General features: G+C 35.6%; 1 protein-coding gene and 1 non-coding gene across 5 annotated transcripts in view; both read left to right on the top strand.

The window, feature by feature from the left end:
* WAPL (WAPL cohesin release factor) overlaps window positions 1–23743 on the top strand; it is a 77447-nt gene extending 53704 nt beyond the window's left edge. For all 4 annotated transcript variants that reach the window (XM_069572271.1, XM_069572269.1, XM_069572272.1 and 1 more), the window contains exons 5-19: window positions 1481–1576; window positions 2641–2793; window positions 3065–3201; window positions 3938–4049; window positions 6017–6244; window positions 9152–9263; window positions 9614–9711; window positions 10335–10411; window positions 12982–13157; window positions 13480–13595; window positions 13815–13979; window positions 15978–16185; window positions 17249–17337; window positions 20784–20879; window positions 21405–23743. In XM_069572271.1, the coding sequence (XP_069428372.1) occupies window positions 1481–1576; window positions 2641–2793; window positions 3065–3201; window positions 3938–4049; window positions 6017–6244; window positions 9152–9263; window positions 9614–9711; window positions 10335–10411; window positions 12982–13157; window positions 13480–13595; window positions 13815–13979; window positions 15978–16185; window positions 17249–17337; window positions 20784–20879; window positions 21405–21470 (1929 nt within the window). In that variant the 3' untranslated portion in view covers window positions 21471–23743. The remainder of the gene's footprint in view (window positions 1–1480; window positions 1577–2640; window positions 2794–3064; window positions 3202–3937; window positions 4050–6016; window positions 6245–9151; window positions 9264–9613; window positions 9712–10334; window positions 10412–12981; window positions 13158–13479; window positions 13596–13814; window positions 13980–15977; window positions 16186–17248; window positions 17338–20783; window positions 20880–21404) is intronic.
* On the top strand, window positions 4508–4614 carry LOC138430625 (U6 spliceosomal RNA). The gene has a single exon (XR_011253310.1). It is a non-coding gene; the product is annotated as a U6 spliceosomal RNA (small nuclear RNA).
* Window positions 23744–26022: the final 2279 nt, after the last annotated feature.

The following is a 26022-nucleotide window of genomic DNA, read 5'->3' as shown; positions in this document are numbered from 1 at the left end:
GGGTATTTGAGGTTGCTGAAATGAGGGATCTAACAACTAGCAGGCATGTAAGTTATATAAGTATTGAGAGAAAAACAGTAAGGAATAGAGGTTTAAAAAATTGATGTTGAGTCTGCTCTATGTGGTTGTGCCTCACAAGGCCTGATCAAGTCATTGCATAAACTGCTTTAGTTTACTAATACTGCATTACTGTATGCTAATATATAAGAATACTGATGTGTTTGTATACACAGTACAAGTGAGACTTTCTGCTTTATGTAAGTTTCACAGATTCCTTTTCACATTAAGGTTTTCTAACAAAATTAGTATGTGAATTAGTTTAAACTCTTATCTTTTGAAAAACCAGTTCTTCTGGGGTTTACACAGTTGTTTTTTGTCATAGCATGGTTATTTTGAAGGAAATATTTATATAAAATGATAACTTTGTATGATGCTCAATTCCAATAATGTTACTTTATTGAGGCCAGTAAGGGAAGATGGTTAATTTTTTATGTAGATTTTTTGGCCAGCCTTGAAGTATGTTTCTTTTCTTGTACTCCTTTGGTTTTTATATGTAATACTGAAAATACAAAGATCATTAATTATACTCTTACAAACAAAAAATCTCTAATGAGATTATTTGAAGTTTAAAGGACATAGTTTAACATCATTTTGTAAATGATGGAGAAAATGTTATCAGTCTGTTTAATCAGTTTCCTTTTGAAAATGAAGATTTGTTCCTTTTAATACAGATTTAATTCTGTGGATTTGATTATGCAGGCTCATAGTTATTTATACTCAGTTTTTAAATCCAAAGTATTAAAGCTGAAAGGTCTTTTTCATAAAGTTTATAGTATATTGATTTGGCAGTAAACTAACTTGTAGTGGGGTGGGGTGATTTACATGTTTATCCTGCCCAGTATGCATTTTTATACATTTTGCATGTATTTTAGTATGTAGTACTGAATTAGATTCCACTGTGATATGTAATATTTGGTATACATACCATATTTACCTTTATATAAAACCTGAAAACTTGAATAATGACACTCATCTGGAAACTCACCAGTTCACCTAAATGAATAAGGACTTTTATCCCTTCTTGTAAGCTGCCTGATTTTCATTGTTGGAAGAATGTGGGGCATGAATCAGTAGTATGAGGAATAAAGAATAGGTTGGATTAACTGTATTGATTAGTAGGTTAATATAAGCCAAACAAGAGGTTTAAATTTCTTTTCTGGGATGGTAATCAGTTGCCCAGAACACTGATTGTTGATTTTGTGTCAAAATAGGACAGTGGCTCCATACCTGCCATTGGTGTGGTAGGAGCATAATGGTAATATAAATCAGATATTGTGTATCTTGGCTTTCCAGTTGGTGCTAATGATAAAGAATCCAATTTATATAAATTATTCTTTGTGATTTTTAGTTTTAAAATGTGATAATCTTATAAGGATGCAGAGTAAGATGGAAATAGTTGATATTTTTCTCTTTCCTCTAGTCTCCTACAAAAGCCGTATATAATGCTAGACATTGGAATCATCCAGACTCAGAAGAACTACCTGCGCCACCAGTAGCAAAACCTCAGAGTGTCACAGTAAGTGAACTGTACTTTATAATTTCATGTTTGTATGAAGAATATTAAGTAGTTTCTATCTTCATTCATAATTTGAAAGTCTCTGGCTTTTCTGTTTAATAGTTTATTTTCAACTTCTTCACCAAAATTTAGTAATTTTAGTTTAATTCACTGGAAAAGTAATGATTTTGGGCAGGACAACAGAAATTCTGGTGTTACTAGGCTATGAATGAAAGCCTTAAAAATACTGGACAATTCTTGATCCACATTTTATGGATTTTTTTAAATGACTGAGAGCTATATCAGTATATCTTACACTGATCTTAAAGTGGCTTTGAGTGATTAATTTGTTTTTTAGAGCAGAACTTTTTTCTTGCATTATAGTAATACCTTTCAGTTCAAAACACATTTGAAAAAGATTTTTAGCTAATTATTTGCTCCAGAATAACTGGTAGGATCATACATTAATAACTTACAGATTAATAGTGACACCTCAGTCATATGGAGCTATCAAAGAACAGATTCTTTATAGACAGTAAAAAATAGGAATAGAGATCATCCTAAAACGTACAGTTCTCTGTCTTCTTGATATATTAATTAAGCTCCTTTTACTAGTATTAAACCATTATTGTGCATATTAGGTATTATTGTGCATGCTCTTATGGCTGGTTTTTTTCTACCATGAACTATGGACTCCTGTACTTTAAAAGTTCTTTTGTCTGTCTGTCGTCATTTTCCTCTTCCTGTCTGTCCTGCGTTCTTTGTCAGTGCTGTTTATGTATGTCATTTTGGTTCTTTATTCCTTCTAATGATTCTGGAGATGGATAACTAATTGGATGAAATGTTAGGTTGAAAAGACCAGAATAAGTTCCTGAGTGGTTCTTTTGTGAGTAAAACACATATAAGTCTTACCTTATAGTGCATGGAATTTTTGAAGTATCCCTTATGACCTCAGAGGCCTCCCCCTACCTTTGAGGGGGAGAATTGGGGTTTTATTACTCTCAAGCTAAATTTACCAAGTAGATGAGATGTTACTATTTTTATATATTTATTTAGAACAACTAATTTAATACCTTTATTAATAGGTGAGGCTGTCTTCAAAGGAGCAAAATCAAAAAGATGATGGAGTTTTTAAGGCTCCTGCACCACCACCCAAAGTGATAAAAACTGTGACAATACCTACTCAGCCCTACCAAGATATAGTTACTGCACTGAAATGCAGAAAAGAAGACAAAGAAGTAAGCATCCATATACAGTTTTACTGCATGTGGATAGAATTTTCTGTGTAATTTAGCCTTTTAATGTCTTGAGCACTTATCAGTAAACTGATACTGAGTTTTGAACCACGAACTTAACCTCATCCTACTACTACCAATGCTTTTAAAACACTTGTTGGTTGCCATCTAATAAACTTACTTTATACACTTTTAAATAAAGCAGAGCAAGTTCATAGATTTAAATATGCTACTTCATAGTTACAAAAGAGGCGGCCTTATTTTTTCTCGGCAGTTGTATACTGTTGTTCAGCACGTGAAGCACTTCAATGATGTGGTGGAATTTGGTGAAAACCAAGAGTTCACTGATGACATTGAGTACTTGTTAAGTGGCTTAAAGAGCACACAGCCTCTAAACACACGTTGCCTTAGGTAAGATCTTATTTTTATATTTGAAAATTGTATGCATGCTCCTTCTCATTAAAATTTTTTAGCTCAGTGGAGCCAAACATTTGCAATTTTTGTTATCATAGGTGTAGGTTATAGCCAGTGATGTTAAAATGTGATTGATTTCTTTTAAGGGACTTGATCCTACGTGGACTAAAGACAGTTGGATGGTATAGCATTTTAGCATAGCATAGGGGGGCTTCAGTTTCCAGATGTTTAACAGTGTTATGCCAAAGAATCTTTTCTTTTTTAGCACCAGATTTTATACAAGCAAGTGATAAATGATTTAAGCATGTTTTGATTTGGATCATGTTTGGCATACTATAATGGTTTGAATATCTTGGTTTGATTGAATTATCCAGTCATTTGGAATATGTCCAGTTATATATTTATACTTTTTATGGATCAGAAACATGGAAGATACCTGAGATGTTTTTGCTTTTAATGGTAGCAGTAATATAAAGGATACACTGAAGACAATCATGTATTATTTGTGTTTTTTTAATATAGCGTACCTAATCACATACTGTGCATCAGTAAGTAAGTAATGAATTTGGTTTGCCCATGTCTTTTTATATTGTGATCTGCATGGGCAATGCTTTGACACACATAAACCCCCAACCCCCGAGCACTCTGTTGTTTATTTAGGTATTAGCAAATTAAAAAAAAGAAAACGCACTAGCTATTTTCAGTCCCCTTGACCTAGTCTGTTTTCTTCTAGTGTTATTAGCTTGGCTACTAAATGTGCCATGCCCAGTTTTCGAATGCACCTGCGAGCACATGGAATGGTAGCAATGGTCTTTAAAACCTTGGATGATTCCCAGCATCATCAGGTATTTTAAGTTTCTGGGGTTGAGAAGCATTATTTTAGAATTCTAGTTTATATTTACTAAATTTGTTTTTGTTGTTTAGTAGCTAAGTTGTGTCCCGACTCTTTTTGCAGCCCCAAGGACTGTAGCTTGCCAGCCTTCTGTCCATAGGATTTCCAGGCAAAAATAACTGGATTGCCATTTCCTTCTCCAGGCGATCTTCCCCACTCGGGGATTGAACCTGTATCACTTGCATTGGCAGGCAGATTCTTCACCTCCATCAGTGAAGCCCCATATTTACTAAATATTTAGAAAAACTTAATGCCAGGATTTTTTGCTTAATAAATCATTTCAGACTATTTGCTCAACATTTTTTCCTCTTTGTCAGTTTATACTGTTAACCATTGTCTGACATGACATATGTACCATACTGAATACTTAGTTCTGTAAGCATTGATTACCTTGAATCAGAAAAGACTGGGGTGCTGGCTTCGGCAGCACATACACTAAAATTGGAACAATACAGAGAAGATTAGCATGGCCCCTGTGCAAGGATGACACGCAAATTTGTGAAGCATTCCATATTTTTAATACAATATTATAATTAACCTCCAATTAAAATAAATAAATTTATATTTTAAAAAAAAGAAAGTACTGGGGCGAGGGGGACAACTTTTACCTCTGTGATATTAATAACATGAATAAAAACTTTGGATATTAAAATTTTAAATATTTTGCTTGGATGTTGAATCTCATTGTGAAAAGGAATCACATCCTCATTTTCATTATGACTTGACACTTTCTCAAAAAATAGAGCATATTTACATATAAAAGTTAGGTTTAACATTTTCAAAGTTAGAAAAAAAATCATTACTAATCATCAGTGGTGGTAATTTGAAATCGCTTTATTATATTTTTGTTCAGGAAAATTATATTCGAAGTATAGATTAGGTGACAGAATCTAATACTCAGTCTTCTGAAACTGAAAGCAATACACTTAAGCCCAAATGAAGATAAGTCAGTTACCAAGTTTTAGCAGGTTCAAAACAATGAGGGAGAAGAGAAATAAGAATTAATGTGCTTTCTTACGAAGTTATGAGAGGACCAAAGCATTAATATATATTCTTAGCGGCAGTGGATCTCCAAAGCCTTATTTCCAAACATATTTTGCTCTGTAAGCAGTTAGTTAGAAACCCAGTTTGAATTTTGGAGATTTAAAGTTTAAATATTAGATAGTTAATTGTGTTTCTGTGCATTGAAATTTGTGTAAGATCAAGTACACTTCAATTAGAATAGATACGTAGAAAAAATATTTAAGTACAGAATATCCCAAATGTTGGGAATATTCTAACATAGACCTCTTTGTTCTGTTAATGCTTATCTATATCACCTTCAGTACATGTAGATTTTGTAAGCTGAATGTGCTAACCACCTGATCTGAATGATTTTGAGAGCACATGATATTAATGATTTTTAAAAAAACTTAGTTCAACCAGACCTGATAGGTTTATTTTAAACATATGAGTCTAATGTTTCTTTGAGCATCCTGAGTTTATGTATTAACACAAACCCAGCTGTGTTTATTTTTTAAAACACATTTACATTATTGATTTTAAATGGAAATTTGACTTCACTATATGATAAAGAACAGAGTGAAGTATATTATAAAGTAGGATTATATAGCTGAAAAAAATGTCTCGTAAACTCTTCATTTAGCACAGAAAGGCCAGAAAAAATATAATTCCACTTAAACACTTCTGAGACATTCCTATAGGGAATGTCTGTAGAAAGGAAAATTTTAAGCTGTGGTGCTTTGTGTATTTATTGTATGTATTCATTTCCCTAGAATATTTTAAGAGGGAGATTTTCACTGAATAAAACATTTTCAAGGTTTCTAAATGTAAACAAATGTCAAAAATAGTCTTTTGTTGCCCGAAATTGTCACTAATCGCTTACATTAACTTTTCTTCCCCTTTTTGGGTCTGTTGAAGAATCTGTCCCTTTGTACAGCTGCCCTCATGTACATACTGAGTAGAGATCGTTTAAACATGGATCTTGATAGAGCGAGCCTAGATCTGATGATTCGACTTCTAGAACTGGAACAAGATGCTTCTTCAGCTAAGCTGCTGAATGAGAAAGACATGAACAAAATCAAAGAAAAAATTCGAAGGCTCTGTGAAACTGTACACAATAAGCACCTTGATCTAGAAAATATAACGGTGAGTTCCTTCCTTTGGTTGTAAAATGAAAATGTCAGTTATTTTTAAATGTAGGAACTACATTTAGGCTATTAGAAACTTGAATTCTTAATACTATATGGGTTTTAGGAATAAAGATTTAAAGGATCTTCAGAAAGAGCCATATTCAATGAGCATTCATTTATTTCAGAGTATCTCAGGATGTCTGATTAACTGCTGCAAGGGACCAAGACTCAAAAGGAGGATTCCCAGGCGTGAACCCCTCCGTAGAGCAGTGTCTCTCACACTCATGGCCATGGCTATGCTTGTGCTCAGTACAACTCCCCAAGTTGACGATGATTATGTTGCTTTTGGTTGATTTTAGTTTTACTTTCCTCTGGCTTTTTAAAAAACTTGTAGAATCAAGAATATCCCCAAAGATTAGTAGGCCAGTGGAAGATAACTGGCCTTGTCATTTTGAAAAAATAAGATTATTTATTTATATATACTTGACTTTCAGACAATTCCAACATTATATAATTATTGGTTTTTCTACTGTCCACTAAACCAAAGACTGCAATGTTTGCTTTCAGAAACTACAGAATGCTTTGTGCTAGCCATATAATGACTTAGGATTATTGCTCTTCTTAGTTAAGGTAGAGTAGGGAATACATTCGGGTAGAGTGGGAGTTGAGGGGGAAAGCAAGTTAACATTAAAGATAGGATACGAAATTGACATGTATTTAGTACTTTCTCTTATTAAGATTAGAAAATAGCTATTATGCTCAAAGTGTGGATAAACAATCCTTCTACCTCACCAAACTATTGTATCCTAATTTTAAAATACATTCATACTTTTAACATTTTTAGAACATATACTGTTTTTCAATGCTATAAAGGAATAAGTTTGAGCCTAAATTTTTATTTGCTACATAATTGAATAAATACAGCTTTTAAAAATTATTGTTACTATCATCATCATAATTTTCTCTCCCAACACTTAGGTTCTTTCCAGGCATTTGCTCTTAAATAAAGATGATAAACTTGCTTGTTGAATTTTTTCCCATCATTTATTGAATTTACTAGGATGGTAAATAGCAGTATAATAACTGTGCTGTATTAAAGTAGTTAACTCACATGATTAAAATGAGCACACACAGTTGCTGCTATTAGGATGTGGCGTGCCCCCCTAGCCTCAGCTACTCGTGGGTGTTGTGTTTGCCTTAAATTGTGACAGTGGACATTGCTTTGTACAGTGACTGTCTCCTACACATTGTTTTACTCATTACTCAACCTGTTCCCTTGAAATATGTTGCTATTCCTGATGGACCATGGAAAGATATTTTTAAATATTAATGTTATAATATTAAAATATAATTCAAATAACAGAGCTCACAATTGCTGAATAGTACTCTGATTAGTGATTTGGTTGTGTTTTAACTCTTTGAGAACTATTCCAGTTTCAAATAAAATGTTTGAATTGTAGGCTGTTTTAAAATACTATCATATTATATACTGAATATAGCCTAAAATACGAAACAATCCTTTTTATGCCTATAGAAACAAACCATAAAGTTGCTTTTTTTTTGCATCAGATCTTACAAATGTTTGTTGTATTAACATCAAATTACTATGTCCTTTTCTTCCTAAGCAAAGAAAGCCTCATTAGTCTTCATTTTCACTGCTGTGACTCATGAGCTAACCCTGCCCGAACTGATCTTATTACATTACTCTTTCAAGGACTTAGGATGAGAATTGAGCAAAATTATATCTGTTTTCATGGTGTTAAATTCTAGATCTATATTTGTCACCTTGGACATCAACCTTGTTCTTTTTAAAGTACAGAATAAAATCTGTAAGGTATAAAATAAAATCTCTTCTACATCAGTAATATTAAGATTTTTGCTGATGAGATTTGTTTTTTGCATTTCTAAATATTTAATTTATATTCAGTTCAAAATGGGCCAGCAAGACATACTGTAAACTTGCATCTTTCAAAGCAGTGAGCTTTGGGAAGATAACCAGGTCTTTTCACCTTTGTTACATTAAAGCATTTCTTTTGTTTTATTAAAGTTCCTTTATTGTTACAGGAACCAAGTTGCCCTTTTAAAAGAAATTGAATTAAAAAGTAAAATTAATAATTGAAGGCAAATGAAGGGATGGAAAAAACCTAACCTGGTTTATAAATATGGCTCTGAGTGTTCTTTGCTTCCTCCAGTAGTAGTCCTAAATCATTGTTTATATATAATTTTGTCATAGAGGCCAAAGTATCCAAGCTGCTAACCCTGTAGTATAAAGTTTGAAATTGGTGAATATGAAACCCTAAAAAAAAAAAAGTAATTTTGTTCAGAATAGATAAGAAAATATATAGAACAGTAAGAAAAAGACAAGCTACTTTACATGAATATAAAGAGAAGAATATTTGACAGGGGACTTAGAGTAAAAGAATTACAGGTAACTGATAGATATGTGAAAATAAGCTCATTTGCTATAGTTAGAAAACAAAGCAAAGCAATAAGATACCAGTTTTTACCAACAGACAGAAATTTTGACACACCCACACCTTGTTTCTGGAGTATTTCTTGTTACAGCCTTTGTGGTAAATTAATCTAGTGTATTGATCTGCAGTTAAATATACCTTTTGATTCGCCCTTGAGCCTGTATGATGGTACCAGTATATATTTTATTGAACTGGCAAGTGATATAGACTACTTTAAATAATGGATTTTCTCTGAAAACAAGCCAATGGATAAAAACATTTCTTTAGCTTAAGACTATTCTGATACCAGTTTTAAGCTAGTTTTACTCTTAAAAAGCATTTACTGTATTAAAAAAATACTGTGGGCTGGTAGCATGCAATTTCCTTTTTTAAAACAGCAATCTCTAGAATTGTTGCCTCAGAATTACTACTCAGAGTCAAAATTCATTAATGGTGCTTCTGATTTTCAGACTGGGCATTTAGCTATGGAGACTTTGCTGTCCCTTACTTCTAAACGAGCAGGGGACTGGTTTAAAGAAGAACTGCGGCTTTTGGGTGGTCTGGATCACATTGTAGATAAAGGTATGATATATTACACATACAACATTTTTTTATTTAAAACCTGAATACTCTGTTCGTATATTTCAAAGAATAATTGCATCAGTTTGAAAAGATCTCTTCCTTTTAGTAGCATCTTCAGAATCTTTTAACTTTTAAAGAAAAGGCCATTAGCAGTTTGATATTGGAAAATTAATCATCATAAATTAGAGTCTCATACATTTCAGCCTCTCACTGTATAAAACTTAGAATAAGTGTTCAGAGAGGTTCCAACACATTAATAGCATGTATACAGATGACTTTTAGTGTTAGTAAAGGGGGTAAGCATTGAAGTGATGAGACATGTTAATCTATGTCCATTTCCTCTCTCCTAGTGAAAGAATGTGTGGATCATTTAAGTAGAGATGAGGATGAAGAGAAACTAGTAGCCTCATTATGGGGAGCAGAGAGATGTTTACGAGTTTTAGAAAGTGTAAGTATGGACAGCTATTTAAAGAAAATGATCTAATCTTAAATGTGCTCTCTGTGTGAGACTGTCATAATTTATATATCTCTAGAGTTTCACTTTTGTTCATCTAAATTGAGATTGTAATGCAGTCAGTTTGTTTTTTGACTTTTATGAATGACTTAGTTCAGTGTAGAAACATCTATGGGAAAATAATCTAGTGTGAATGAAAAGTTCTTGGCACAGATGAAATTCACATTGTTCCCTTTTTCTTCTGGAGTGTCAAGTATGTTAAATAAACATCTAATTTTTTCAAAAGTCTAAATGAATCTACTTAAGAACTTTAAAATATTAGTTTATTAAGTTAGTGATAGCACTTTTCTGACATTTAAAGTGCTTGGTAGTTCATTACAATGAATGTGTAGTACAGAATATATTAATGGTGAGCAAGCAGTTATAACAGTGGTGTTTTGATTTTGTAATAAAGCAGTAGCTCTGTTATTTTAAATTTAGAACATGTGGGTTGTTTCTCCCTTTAGACAACAAGGGCTAATTTTTCCTCATCTTTATGTCTTTTAGAGCGCTTTGTGTTGTGTGTGAATGAATGAATGTTATGTATTGCCACAAAATTTCAAAATTTTCCCTTTTAGGTAACAGTGCATAATCCAGAGAATCAAAGCTACTTGATTGCCTATAAAGATTCACAACTCATTGTTTCATCAGCTAAGTAAGTTCTTCTGAAATGTCATGCTGTTTATTTAAAGCATTTGGATTGACTCTAAAGGAAGTGCCATTGTCTCCTTTCTCCATAAAGTACTTCTGTCTGTCCAGTTTTGTGAACAAGAAGCAGTGCAGTAAGGTACAAAAGTTAGGAGTACAGATTCTGAAGCCAGAATGACTTGAGTTTGGATCTTAACTTCAGAACATCAGCCCTATAATAGCTCTGAACTTACAGAAGGGGGGTAATAATTGTATCTACCTACCCGAGGTTGTTGCAGTAAAAGAATTAAGTGTGTATGTTAATATATTTTAAGTTATATATGATACATATTTTAAATAATATTTTAATTCTAAAAAAGATTTTAAAATATCATTTGTATATTATATATAATATAGATTATGTACAATATATAGAAGGAGTTAATATACGTATGTAAAGCCTGAAATAATGCTTGGCATATAGTAGTAAGCATTAGTCCTTATTTTTATTGTAAATGAATTTTACTAGCTGCTTTCTGCTGTTTATTTATACCTATTTTCCCAGATCTATATGTAGCTTCCTTCATTTCACACTCTCTGCCCAGCGTTCTTGACACTGGGCTAATGATATCACCTCAGTGTGTATAAAGTTTCCAAGTATGTCTCCAGTCTTGGTTCTAGCTTATTAACAGCAACTTCTTACTAAAAAGTCTGTTTAGTTGTTGATATCTCTGCCCTGGTACTCTGGCCTCTAGCCTGTCCAACGTTACACCACAGTGGGTTAACCTTCCTCAGATTTTTGTTTTGTAAAAATAATCCCAAACTCCAAATCTGTGTGATTTCTTGTCTTTGGATGTATGTCCAAAGTCCTTAGTATCAAAGGCCCTCTACAGCCTGACTCAAGTTTATCTGTGTTTTGACTTCTTGTTTTGGAGAATTTCAAACAGAGATAAGAGTAGACAATAATATGATAAGCCCCAGTGTACATGCAGCTTGAATGTGATCATCAAACATTGGCCAGTCATGTTACCATGTATATATAACCTTATCCATTCTGCCCTCTATATTATTTTGGAGCAGATTACAGATTTCATATAGTTTCATCCATAAATACTTGAGAAAAGAGGACTCTTTAAAAAATATATTAAAAAAAATAAAATGAAAAAAAAAAGTAATTATTGAGGAAAAAAATAAAAATAAAAAATATAACCAAAATAGCATTTTCATCTCTTAAAAATTAGCAATTGCTTCATATTATAAGTCCAGTCAGTATTCAGTTTTTCCCATAATCCCAAATTTCTAATAGTCTCTACTTCCCAATATTCTTGTTTTAGTCTGTAGGCTTTCCCTCCATCCTGTATTTGTGAATTCTGTGTCATACTTAATACCTATAAGGTATGTGTTCTAGTTGTTCTATTACTATGTTTTACTTTCTCACCAAAGAATATTTGTGCAAGTTAAATTTGTATCTTATTTTTAAAATGTCTCCTATATGCTTAATGACTCCTGACAAATGCCTTCTAAAACATTAGGAACCTTTTGTGATTAGGAACTTGTGTCAGTAGACATTAGAATTGGATGTTTGTGAAAGACCACTCCTCAGACTTTCTGAAGTTTTCAGCAGAATGCTGATAAATGCAAGGATGGTATATTGAGTAATTAAACAATACACCCTTACTGTCTCTTCTCACCTCCCAACAGATTTAGTTCAGTGCTACTTAGGCAGTTAACAGTAACAGCATGGTAATCCTGGTGAACATCCCCAAACATCTGAACACATTATTTTAGGTTAGACACGAATACCTTCCTAATTAGAGAGTTTTTTTTAAGAAGCATCTAGAGGGGAATTAGACATAGTAGTTTTAAGGATTTTGCATGGTATACATAAAGAATCAACTCACAATTTGTGTGTTTCATCATTATCTCATAGATATTAAGTTAATGGACTCGGTGATTTAAAGAGTCTCAGAAATACTAGAACCACTTAAAGATTACATTTCTTTGTTACTTTGGGTAGTATCTTGTGAATCCTTAGATGTAGCTAATACCCTTGCATGACTGCCAGAAGACAAACATGTCAGTTAAATGACCTCATGTTTTTAAAAATGTTCTAATGTTTATGAAGTATTTAGTATCTGTTTATACAGTTATTATGTAATAGTAATATAAATAATATCCTCTACCTGCTGAGAGTTCACATTCTAAAGGACAAACATCTAAATGAAATTCAGAAGTGTCCAGTGCTGGCTTTTAATGGTTTTACCTTGGGTGAGGTGGGGTAGTAGGTTTGTTATGTTGGAGAGATTGGAAAAATTGGGGACAGCTGTTGGTAGTATAAACTTTTACATCGAGTTTATAATTTTCACTTTGCTTAGAAAAATTTATATTAACAAGTTTTCCCAAAATAAAATTTAGCACCTAATGTGATATCAGACATGTTTGATACATGATTAAATAGTTCACATAACATCTGAGTAGAAAAAGATTAATTTGACAGCCTTTATGACAGATTTAAAGCATTAAGGTCCAAGTCAGTAGAAGTTCTTAATATAACTATTTTTGTTGAGCGTAATAGTCTATATTTTGTCTTCTCTTAAGAGCATTACAACATTGTGAAGAGCTGATTAAGCAGTATAACCGTGCTGAGAACAGTATATGCTTACCTGACAGTAAGCCTCTGCCTCAGCAGAATGTAACTAACCACGTGGGCAAAGCAGTGGAAGACTGCATGAGAGCCATCATTGGGGTGCTGCTCAACTTAACCAATGACAATGGTAAGCCACGCTTCTGCATATATTCTCATTAATAGACTGTACAGTGTCACATGCAAAAATAAGCCAATCCCCTTGTTTCTTCTCTCAGTGTAGTGGTTTTTAAATTGCTGTCACGTAACTCACTTATTCATGTATAGATTTAACTGCTTTTAAGAGCTGATATTTTTAGAACCTGCCTTGTGGCTTGGCTTAGAAATATTACAGTCAACAATATATTTTAATAAAGAAATGACTATTCTTTTTTAAGCTATGTGTTTTTAACTTTTAATATTCGTGTTAATAGTTGGTCACAATTTCACACTTTGCCCATTCCCCACTTCAGAATGGGGCAGCACCAAAACAGGAGAGCAGGATGGCTTGATTGGCACAGCCATGAACTGCGTGCTTCAGGTTCCAAAGTACCTACCTCAGGAGCAGAGATTCGATATTCGAGTGCTGGTGAGTCTAAGTGGCTTGTTGCTTACGTGCATACTTGATCTAGTAAGATGATGCAAACGACGTCTTTGATTGGGAAGGTGATCATTTTATATACTGGGTTTAACCGTGTAGATGGTCGAGCACTGGCTTGCTTTCTGGCTGCCATGAAGGGTTACGCATATTGTGTTCATTTGCTTTTAATCCTCACCTGTGGTAACATGCATGTTTTCATTTTTGTAGGGTTTAGGTCTACTGATAAATCTAGTGGAATATAGTGCTCGAAATCGGCACTGTCTTGTCAACATGGAAACATCATGTTCTTTTGATTCTTCCTTCTGTAGTGGAGAAGGAGATGATAGTTTAAGGATAGCTGGACAAGTTCATGCAGTTCAGGCTTTAGTGCAGGTAAGCAACAGTTTAACCATAACCCTTTGTTCGTTGCATCTGTCCAAGTTCTTGATCACTTGCATCTTCTGTCTCCCTTCAGCCTCCTCTCTCCCTCTGATATTTTTACCAGTTCAGTGAGAGGTTAGAATGTGTACCATTACTTCATTTACTCCGCTGTTTTCAGCTATGACAGTCACTCATTAGACACTGTTAGCAAAAAGCAGAAACAAGGCCCATTTGTTTATGAATCAAAGATAGATCATTAACAACAAATTAGGTATTAACTTCTAGCCTTAGTCCTCTAGCATTTACTGGTCTGATCTGTGCCCAGGACTGTGTGCATCTGAATACTGGGACATACTTTTCAAAGTATGTATATCTTTGGAGTAATTTCCTAACTTGTTAGAATATGTACTAATATGTTAAAACTGATGTCCCCAACTCACCCCACCCCAAACACTCCCTTTCCTCTTGTTTATACTTCCTCCCAAAACTATATGTGAGTTTTTGGGGTTTTTTCGACAATGCTGGCATTACAGTTTTTATCTTTTTGCAAGCTACTTTTGTCATTTCCTTAAGTGACAGTAATAATGAACCATCCTTTTCAATTTTTCTGAAATTTTAGCTAACCTTTAATCCTTTTGGTCTTTTTGAAACTAGAAGTGCTTGTGAACTATGTTTTCAGGAAATAATCTGCAACTAGATGCCTGTCATTCTCTTTTCAAACATTTTGATCTCAGGACTTCTTTATACTCTTTTTTTTTTTTTTTGGCCCACCCCCCCTTTATACTCTTAACAATTACTGGGGACTCCAAAGAGCTTTGTTTATGTGTGCTTTATCTGTTGATATTTACTAAATTAGAAGTCAAACTGAAAAAACTATAAAATACATTTACTTTCTTAAGGGTATTAGCGTTTACATACCATTCTTCTGTATATTTCAGCAAGTTTTTGAGATCTACTTGGCATTTAGTTTTCTGATAGCTGTCATCAGTAATTTAGGGTTTCTCCAGATCACATCAGCAAATATATGAAATGCTTTCTGTATATTCAACTTTGTGCCAGCACAGGGAAATAAGTAAGTGAAGGCAAGAGTTTTTAGTATGTTTCCTTTTTAGACTTTTTTGGTGTATACTTCCATTGACAATTGTACTTGGATTTTTTTAATTGAAATGTTGTTGATCTGCAGTGTTAATTTCTGCTGCACAGCAAAGTGACTCAGCTATACATATGCATTCTTCTTCATATTCTTTTCCCTTATGGCTTATCCCATCACAGTGAATTTAGTTCCCTGTGCTGTGGAGTAGGACCTTGTATCCATCCATTCTGTATGTAATAGTTTGCACCTGTTAACCCCAAACTCCTAGTCCTTCCCTCTCCCATCCCCCTCCCTGTAGGCAACAAGTCTGTATATCAGTGTCATCTTTGCACAGGGACCATGCTAATATTCTCTGTTATATGTGTTGCTGAAGCAAGCACTATACTTTTATTGTTAATATAGCAGTTGAGATTTAGTTCTGCCTTTCTCTGAGAACTTGTTTTCTACTTTCTTTGTTTTTTATTTCTTTAAATTTCTTTTAAAGAAGCCATTTGTTTTCCCCAAATATTGTGAAACTTTATCCAGTGTCCTCTCTTCCTTCCAGTTAATTTATCCAGGCTGCTTGGATTTAAAGAATTTTTAACTGTTTTAATTTTAACTTTTAATTTGTAATTTTTGCTTGAACTTCCTGCCCGTTATTATCCAAATTAAAGGAAAGTGTTGAGATTTTCATTCTTAAAAATAGAATGCATGCATCATCAATAGATAATTTACTTAATTGAATCCCAGCAGCATTTATAGTTTTGTTTTGTCTTCAGTTGGATGTAGAGCTAGGGCTTTTACTGATGTGTAGCCTTTTTACCAGACAGTATGCTTCTTAGGGTTAATGATGTTTAAAAGCAAAGGGAGCCTTATATTTGGGTACATTGATGTTGGTAGGTGATCCCTTTTTAATTACCTTCAAAAATGTTTATCAGCTGTTCCTTGAGCGAGAACGAGCAGCACAGTTGGCAGAAAGTAAAACAGATGAATTGATCAAAGATGCGCCCACCACTCAGCATGATAAGAGTGGAGAGTGGCAAGAAACAAGTGGAGAAATACAGTGGGTATCAACCGAGAAGACTGATGGTGCAGAAGAGAAAAACAAGAAGGAGGAGGATGATGAAGAACTCGACCTCAATAAAGGTATGTTTTCTTTGACTGCTTTATTTTTTAAAAGATGTGTGTGTGTGTTTTTTCCCCTGTAAAACATTTTCTTACTTCATGTGTGGTCATAATCTTGCTGTTTTATGGCCTCTCTGGTTGAGTGCACACAGGCTTTGCTGTTTGGTAGCAGTCTTCACCTAGCGGTGAGAGTGGCGTGTGTGTACTGTTGGAAGGTCTGTGTTTCCTCCCTGGGCCTCTCTTTACTGTCTGTGAAGAGAAGCAACCAAGTAACATGACTCCTAAGGGTGTTTACAGTTTTGATATTTTGCCCATATTTTAAATTGGGTTATCTTTTGTTGTTATTGAGTAGAATTTTTAGAGCCTCGATTCTTATCAAGTACCTGGTTTGCAGATAAATTCTATGAGTTGTCTTCTTGAAGGTGAAGCTTTAAATTTGATAAAGTCTAACTTACCTATTTTTTATATTGTCTTTTGTGGTCCTGGTGGTGTGTCTAAGAAACCATTTCCTAACCCAAGGGCACAAATATTTAGTCCTGTGTTTTCTTCTAAGGGTTTTATGGTTTTAGCTTTTATATTAAGGTCCCTCTACCATTTGTGGGGGTTTTTTTTTTTTTTTTTTTGGTTAATTTGTGTGGATATTACATCTTCCTAGCACCATTATCCAGAGAAAGCGATGGCACCCAACTCCAGTATTCTTTCTTGGAAAATCCCATGGGCGGAGGAGCCTGGTAGGCTGTAGTCCATGGGGTTGCGAAGAGTCGGACACGACTGAGCGACTTCACTTTCACTTTTCACTTTCATGCATTGGAGAAGGAAATGGAAACCCACTCCAGTGTTCTTGCCTAGAGAATCCCAGGGATGGGGGAGCCTAGTGGGCTCCCGTCTATGGGGTCACACAGAGTCGGACATGACTGAAGTGACTTAGCAGCAGCAGCAGCAGCAGCAGCACCATTATCAACGTTTAGCAGTTTTGAAGTAAAGATGACACAGTTGCTGGTTTCCTAGGTGCTTTTGTTGTTGTAGTTTTTGGTTTATATATATATGCACATGCACTATTAGTTTTCTGTTTTAATACTTTCAGCCCTTCAACATGCTGGCAAACACATGGAGGATTGCATTGTGGCCTCATACACCGCACTGCTTCTTGGGTGTCTCTGCCAGGAGAGTCCAGTAAGTAAGAGTTCTGTGTTGTTTTATGTTATCCTAAAAGAATTTCACTGCAGCCACTTCACATCGTTACTTAATTAACTTGTTACTTTATTTTTCCCTCCTGTTAAAAACTTTCAAATATTTGGTGAACTTATATTGGTTTCGATGAGAAAGTTCCAGATTGATAGAGGAATCAACTTATATGTCTTTGGTTGAAGTAAAAGCACCATATGAGACCTGTGCTCAGCTGGCTTAAGGTGGAAAAGGTTCGCCTCAGTGATACCAAGGACTCATAATTTCTACCTTTAAACTCTGCTCTCCTCTGCGTGTTGTCTTTTGCTAGCTTTCTTCGTGCACCTATGCTGACTCTGTGTCTCACCTAGTTAAATAGTGCCCAGCAGAAGAATGTGGCCTGTTTGTTTCTCTTTGTTTAAAGAGCAATGATTTCTTTTCCCTAGGACTTTTCCACACCTGATGCAGAAAGTCGACTTCCTTTACCTTGGCCAAGATTGGCTCACATGCTTTTGTTTGATGACTCATTGGCCAGGAAAATGGGATTACTATGTGAGATTTAGATCATGAGTTAACTGAAAAATCATGGCTCTCCCTGGTGGCTCAGAGGGTATACTGTCTGCCTGCAATGCAGGAGACCTGGGTTCGATCCCTGGGTTGGGAAGATCCCCTGGAGAAAGAAATGGCAACCCATTCCAGTATCCTTGCCTAGAGAAACCCATGGACAGAGGAGCCTGGTGGGCTACAGTCCATAGGGTCGCAAAGAGTTGGACACGACTGAGCGACTTCACTTTCACTTTACGAAAAGGATGTGAATGTGTACACAGTTGGGCTGAATCAGCACAGAAGTGGACATTTCTCACTGTTTGAACAGTCTGCTTTAAAATGGAGGACACGTGGGATTTTTTTAAATTTATTTTTTTAACAGAGAGGCCCAGTAGAAGAGAGAAATTTTAAAATAAAAGAGAGGTGGGTTTTTTCCCCCTACAAGCAAGGGCATTCAGGATGCAAGAAAGAATGGAGACCTGTTGTATAGTGGGATGGCTAGTTTCTCTTTTCTTAAGACTAGAGGGCTAGAAGAAAAGAACGTAATCATGATATGAAGGGCTTCTGTCTGCCCACCCACATTTCCTCATTTTTGCCATCAAGTTTTATCCATTGTCATTTTTGTTCTTCCTGTGTACCTTATTTGTCTTAAGTCCAGTGTGTTTTTCTGGATCTTTCTTGTTCATTTATTCCATATTGTAGAAAGGCTCTGAGCTGAGTACATACTGGCCCACTTCGTTGCTGGCCCTTGCTGGCACAACTGCTTTCAGGATCAAGACCAGAGTTCTTACCATGGTGCTAGAGGCCCCACAAATCTTTATTTCCTTTCCTGGACTGTCTTCAAGCTCAGCCCTTGTCCTTATTTCCTTAAAATTCAGAGATTTTAAGGGCAAATGGGAAGCACATACCAAGCAAAAAGGAGGAGGAAAGCACACCCCACCCCCACCCCCCAAAAAAGAGTGGGTATGCTATTTAAAGATTTTTACATATTTTGCATACACCCTGGTTTCAGTTGTGTTCTTAAGTAATCTGAAAATTGAGTTTTTTTCAGATGTGAATTATTTGTCTCTCATGTCTCGAGAGGTTAGGTTGTAGACAATACTGTGAATTTATAGAGCCCAGGATGTCTTTCTTACCTTAGGGGTCATTATGATTAACCCTGAAAAGCTAGCTGATGCCACAAAATGTAAAAGACATTGGTTTGCCCAGTGTTTAAGTGGAGGAAAGACGAGAATCAGGTGGTTATGTGCAGTAAGGGCTGTTCTAAGGTAAAGCACAGCATGCCTAGGAAGCCCAGGAGACCCTGGTGTCACTTTCCATTGCCCGGTAGGCATCTGGTGTGTTTTAATGGTCAGTCTTCTCTGTGGCCTTTCTGTTCTTGCTGCTCTCAACTCTCCTTTCCTGAAATCCTACATACCACCACCATAGCTAACTTCCTTAAGAGCACATCTGATCATGTTAACCCTCCAACCTGCCAGTCTTTCTTGACTCACTGTCATTTAGGAAATGATAGCTTTGTTTACTGCTATAAGACTCCAAACTTAACTGCTTCTCCAGTATTTTATTTTACTGAAGCATAGTTGATCTAGTATTAGAGTCTGTCACACCCCTTGGTTGCGTTTCTAAATTTCTGAAGTAGGCCATGCCGCTTCACACCTTTTCTTACCTCCTGTACACTACCATTTATTGCACACTTTTAAAGTAAATGCTCTGACTCTCCTTCCCATGCCTTGGCTACTTACTGTGTTGTACTCGTAATTTGTTGATAGAAAAGGATTTGATTTGGGTTGTTGAGAAGCTTTCACTTGAAACCTAGGATCTAATTCTTTACTCTGAATGAGAGAGGCACCCTTTTTTGTTGAGCCATCTTCATAGCCAGCATCCAGTCTTCCCACCACCGTGCTACCCTGCCCCTCTCTGTGCAGTTGGTTAGGGTGCATTTAAACCCAGCTTTGCGTTACCTCTGCAGCTAGCTGTTGCCCTCACGATGTGCCACTCAATATAGCCTCAGTGTGTGTTCAAAATACAGCATTGAAAGATGGCAAAATCCCTCAGGATTGGAGCTGCAAGCTTTTACTGAGTAGCTGTAAAAGTGGGAGAGAGGGGATTGGTTGCAAATTTCCTAAGAGGATAATATGTACTCTTCCATGTCTTCATCAACAAATACGAAATCAAAAGCATCCCTCTTCCCGTCTTTTTTTTCTTTTTGTATGTGCTTTTTATTATAGGTGAGCCTCCTTAGAAGAGCTTTTCCTTTTATTCTTTATGAATCTTTAAAGCATTTTAAATACGTATTGAAATAAAACAACATTTTAAGCAGGCCATGTGTTTTTCTTACCATAAACTGGTTTATATACAGTTTGGCTGCTTCTTGCTAATAACGGAGGGAAACATCCTAATCTTCTGTCCTGACATTGCGTACATTTTTTTTCTATAGATGATACTAGATTTCCTTTGGAAAGATACAGTTAATTCCTAGCCTACATGAAGAATTTTCCTTGATCTTTTTCTTTACATTCCTGATCAGCTTTATGGATACTTTCTCAGTCTGCATTTCCTTGCTATTCTTATCCCTGCTCGTTCTGCCCCACCCCCTACAGTACATTTTGTTATTTCAGGCATTTTTCTGTGCATTTACAAAAGTAAATATGCACATAAATGTTTCTTTGTAGTCTTTGGCAGCTTTATCTTTTTCCTTTCTTTCTGAGGATGGGATAGGGTGAGGTAGAGAATGGACTCACAGGTCACAAAAGTTAGAGTGTGGAAAAGGAAATTGCATATTAACCAGGGAGTTTAAGGACCTTGTATAAGTTTGAAACAGGATGTGTGCCAAAACCAACTACACAGTGCAAGGTTCAGACTCCTGTGTTCTGCCACCTGACCAGTGCTCCTTTGGTTTGTTTCCTTAGATCAATGTGACCACTGTGCGGGAGTATCTGCCAGAAGGGGACTTTTCAATAATGACAGAGATGCTCAAAAAATTCCTGAGCTTCATGAATCTTACCGTAAGTAACTTGTATTCTGTGGTTTTACATACGACACACTATGACAGTAGAAATGCAGGACTTCCCTGGCAGGCCAGAGGTGAAGACGGCACCTTCAGTGTAGGGTGTGCAAGTTCAGTCCCTGGTCAGGGAACTAAGATCCCACATGATTTGCAACCAGAAAGCCAAAGCATAAATACTGTAATTAAAAGAAAAATTCAATAAATACTTTTTAAGAAATGACAGTAGAAATACAAGTATTATGGCCATCATGAACAGAAGCAAAAAAATGATTTTCTTTTAATAATTGCATGGTTTCTTTAAGGTAACTGAATTATTAGGGCCAAATACATTGATACTGTATTATGAAAGCCATAGTTTGATCTCACCTTGTTTTGAGTCATAATGTTTGGTTTAATAAAGCTAAATAGTTTAAGCTCTGATGCAGTGCTTTGGAGAATTAACTGTGACTTCCCCTCCACTCCCACCGCCAACCCACCCACCCCCCCCACCCCCGCCCCCGACCTCCACCCCTCCCCTTTCCAGTGTGCTGTTGGAACTACGGGCCAGAAGTCCATCTCTAGAGTGATTGAGTACTTGGAACACTGCTAGCTGCTTGCCCTTTGCTTCAGGTGCTCGGCAATGCTGGAGCTATACTTAGACAAAGAAAAGTCACGGAAGAAGTCCTTGAAGATACACCAAGAACATTCATCAGTATCATTCATATTTGGATTTTTAAGGCCACCTGATTTCTTCTTCGTCATGCATTCTGCATTTGCTAAATGACAGTTACTACATCAATCTGCAGCTATCAAAAATGAGGGAAAAGGTTCAGGCTGTTAACAGTTCCACGCAGTATTTAAACACACTTTGGCAGAATTTATACTCTCCCCTTGTTCTCTTGCTTTGTTCTGGGCAAGTTCTAGGGGGAAACTTGTGCTGCTGTTAGTGCAACTGCTGTGTATGTTGAGCCACTGTTGTCATGCCAGCCAGGTGCAAAGGCAGCATAGCTACTGAGGTATTGAATGTTCTGAGGACATTCTAGACAACAGCTTAGTTCCTTTTTCAGGCTCATTTGCTTTTGCTTTTTTGTTGAATGATTCCAATCGTAAATAAAGCTTTTAATAATTTTGTGAATTTTTTTTGTTGTTGTTCCCTGAACTACTGTCTATATTTAAAATTAGATGGAATCCAAAGACACAAGGGATTAGTATATTTTTTTATTCTTGATTTGGTTTGGGTTGTTGAAGTATTTTTCACCTTTGAGACCATGACCATATTCATTATCATACCATAGTAAGTCATAGCTATAGACGCAAGCAAACAAATAACAGTTTGAGGGAATATAAGATGATGTGCCCTGTTAAAGGATGAAGCAAAACAGACAAACCCAGGGTAGTTTAACCCTTAAAGTCAGGGGAGACTCTCGAAACATGATTAAGTTTTGAGGGAGAACTCTCTAGATATATTTTCTAATGTTCAATACAGTAAATATAAGGAAGCTAAAACACCAATGTGGAATTCATGTTTCCAGATAACATGTATATTCTTCTATAAGAGTGACAGGATCAAATGCATAAACGCAAAGCCTTAAATTGTTGGTTTAGAGAAGATCCTTTTTCTTCATCCAGATTCTTTTAGTTCATAGAACAGTGTGTTGTTTGGAGCACACAGTAACATATTTTATATATTTAATTTTACAACATTGCAAATTTTTATTGTATTAATTATTGTTCAGACCACTGGTTATACATTTTTTCTTTTTTACTGATTGGGCCTGAATACAGGCTTTCCAGAGATTTTCATTTAATACTTTAAAATACCTTTCAGGTAGTTATATCATGTTTCTTCATTGGATTTGTAAAACTTGAAGCCATAAAAATATTAGTTTGGTGTGTATTGGGGAAAATAGCTAAAAGTCTAATTTTTACCCATTTAGACTTTGTTATTTCCTTGTATAAAGTGACAAATCGGGGCTCTTGGATCAGTGCCAGCTGTAATGTTTTTTAATGCAGTGGCTGCCTTTTATTGTCTTCCTATTTTTGATAATGCAGATTGTTGGGCAATCTATAAGGAAGTAACTGATTCCAGTCAAATTGTTTTCTTCTTCCTCCTACCCACCCCAGCCCCCCACCCATCACCTTCTAAGAGCATAGTATGCCAGTGTAACTTGGGAAAGACTGAGGCTGTGTTTGCCCTGAGTATACCAGCTAGCTTAGCAAACTACTTAAAATGCTTATTGGTGAATGATACCCATAAAATTGAATTAGTTAAATTATTTTAAAATACATTGATATTTATTAATCATTGGATTTAGAAAAAGGAGATTTTTAGTAAAACTGACTTGTGGTTGAATGGTAAGGGATATTATAAAACATTTGGATAAGAACAATCAGGGCGAACTACATTTTTCTGTTACACTGGTAATCATTTGAGAATTGATTTACCTCAGTGTTTAACAGTTTTTTGTTTTGTTTTGTTTTTTAAATAATAACTAATTGTCAAGCACTGATAGAGATGCAGATTTTGGTGGGGAGTGGTGGGGGAGAAATCACCTCACCAAACGCAGTGCATTTGTGTGTGTTTAACCCTCAGAGAACTCTGCATTTTAGGGTACTTGAGGCTGACTTGCAAATTAACTAAAGTTTTAAAGTAACCTTTTTTTCCACTGTAAATATTTCTGTAAATACTACCAATTGGAAACTAGAAGGTAGAGTACTTTTCTGAATCCAATCCTATTTTTATTTTATACAGTATTTCTCAGCTGTGATCTTTGGAGCAAAAGCCAACGGCAGGAAAAAAATAGTTTGTACCAGTTTCATGAAGTATGTCTTTGGGTTTTTGTAAATAATTTTAACTCAAATAAAATTGCTACTTTCAATACACATGTTGTCTTTAACATAAATCTATTGAACTATTTTGGAGGAGGAAGACTCACAAGCTTGATAGAGCTGACTAATGGGAAATACAGTGTGTCACTTAAGTGAATTTCACACTTTGAAAATGCACAGAACAGTTTAACCAGTTTTTGTTAAACACTATGTATATCCCTGTGTTTTTAATAATACTCATCTAAATGTAATGTCAGCTCAGCAACTCACATACGAGGGATGGTGGTTTTCCAGTTGAGTAGCTGTGCCCTTGTCACATTACTAAGTTGCTTTAGTCCTTTTGCACCTCTGAATATGACCTTTCATTTGGGTTTTGAGAACTGCTTTTTAGTTTTCCAGTTTCTTCTTTAGTTGTCAGCCTTTAAGTTTCCTGTATTTATTCAAGTGGGTTCTTCAACCTCTGCTGAATGCTTTTAACTGTAAACCTGGATGAAATGATCTGTCCTGGGAGCTTCTGTCTGCTTTTCCCTCTTATACACATAGAGGCAAGCATATAACCATGTTTAAGAGTGCAGGCTAAGGAGATACAAAGATCTTAAATCACATGCATAAATTTTGAATATTACTGCTGATGTTTATGGACTTCGAGCAAATTCCGGAACTTTTTTTTCTATTTATTCAGCCAGAAATAGGGGATAGTACTGGATTGGCCAAAAAGTTTGTTCTGGTTTTTATGGGGTTTTTTGGCCAACCCAGTACTTAACCTCAGTGCCGTGAAGATCAAGATGGTACATGTAAAGTATTCACAGTGTTTCAGACAGGACTTGGTAAATAGTAGCTTTTATCAAACAATTTTCATTCCATCAGGAAATTAAAATGTAAAGAACAGAGGAGAATAGTGTGATAATTTTTAAACAATTGAGATAATACCTTTTCATATCACCGAGGGCATTGGGTTTGAATTACTTTAACAGCAAATCTCTAATTAATATCTTGGTAGTAACTAATAAAGCAAGGGGAAAACAAGTGATCATTAAAAAGTTCCAAACAAGTTTTTATACACTAGAAAGAAGGACCAGAAGAGGTTTGCACAGTTCACTGCCAGTTAATGATCTCACACAGAATGCATAGATAAGTAATTTGATATAGAAAGTCTTTAAACTGAAGACAAAATTGAATATTGTTGAATGTTTTGATCAAACCTCTGTTTTCTTTGCTTATATGTCTGCAAATTGAATACTCCAAAGGTCATGCATTGGCTTAAGGAACAAAAATGGAAAACCATACCTGTATACCACCTAGATTAAAGGGACCTGTCTGCTATCCAGAGCTGTATAACAGAGGGTATGGTAAATAGAATGTCAACTGCAAACTGGCACTTGCCATCTGTCTCTACAAGGACTAAGTCATGTGCTGTTGCAGCTGCTGATTTTCAACACCCACTAAAAGTTCAGGGTGCACAGAAATGAGATGCTCTGTGCTGGTGTGGGGGGTACTGGGGGCACTGGCAGAACAGGTCTTCAGATATGTCAGGAGCTGATTTTATTAGCCCAATTGTATCTCCTCATATGGAGAAAAGCACTAAAATCCTTCACAGTGATAACTGTTCATCTTGACTAGCAGAAAGCTTCATGAGACTAGCAGAAACCTGGAAAAATGTGCCTGACTGCGTGTACTCACCCTTCACCAGAATCACATATATATTGTCCTTTCCCCCCACAACCTCTGGAGCAGTTTTTCAGAGCTATCTGAGGTGCTGCTTAAGTCCACAATACCTTACTCCCTACAACAGCAAGTATTTTTAAGGAGACAAAATGACCTAAAGTTAACGTGGAACTGCAAAGGACCGAAAGGAGCAAGATAATCCTGAAGAAGGGTATACACTGGACAAGAGGAGCCTAGCAAGTTACAGCTCACAAAGAGTGAGCGACTTTCACATACACTTCTGAACTTCAAGTTTTGCTGCAAAACTACAGTAGTTAAAACCATGTGATATTAGCATTAGGGCAACTAGATGCATACGACAGAGTCTAGAAACAGATGCACACACAATGCATCACCAAAATATTTTTGGCAGAGGCACCAAAGCGATTTTTAATGTGGAGTACTTTTTAACAAGTCATTCTGAAACAATTAGATAACCATTTTTAATAAACCTTGACCCTGCCTCTTACCAAACACAAAAATTCCAGATGGATCATAAAATCTAAGTGTAAAGGCTGAAACTACAAAGCTTTTAAAAGCATCAAAGAACATTTGGGGAGTGGCAATTTTTTTGACAAGATGCAGAAATCAATGAAAACATTAAATTTATCAAAATAAAATGCATGTTC

The sequence above is a fragment of the Ovis canadensis genome, chromosome 25 (genome assembly GCF_042477335.2).
Source record: "Ovis canadensis isolate MfBH-ARS-UI-01 breed Bighorn chromosome 25, ARS-UI_OviCan_v2, whole genome shotgun sequence".
Classification (NCBI taxonomy): domain Eukaryota; kingdom Metazoa; phylum Chordata; class Mammalia; order Artiodactyla; family Bovidae; genus Ovis; species Ovis canadensis.
This window is presented reverse-complemented; position numbering and strand designations above follow the sequence as displayed.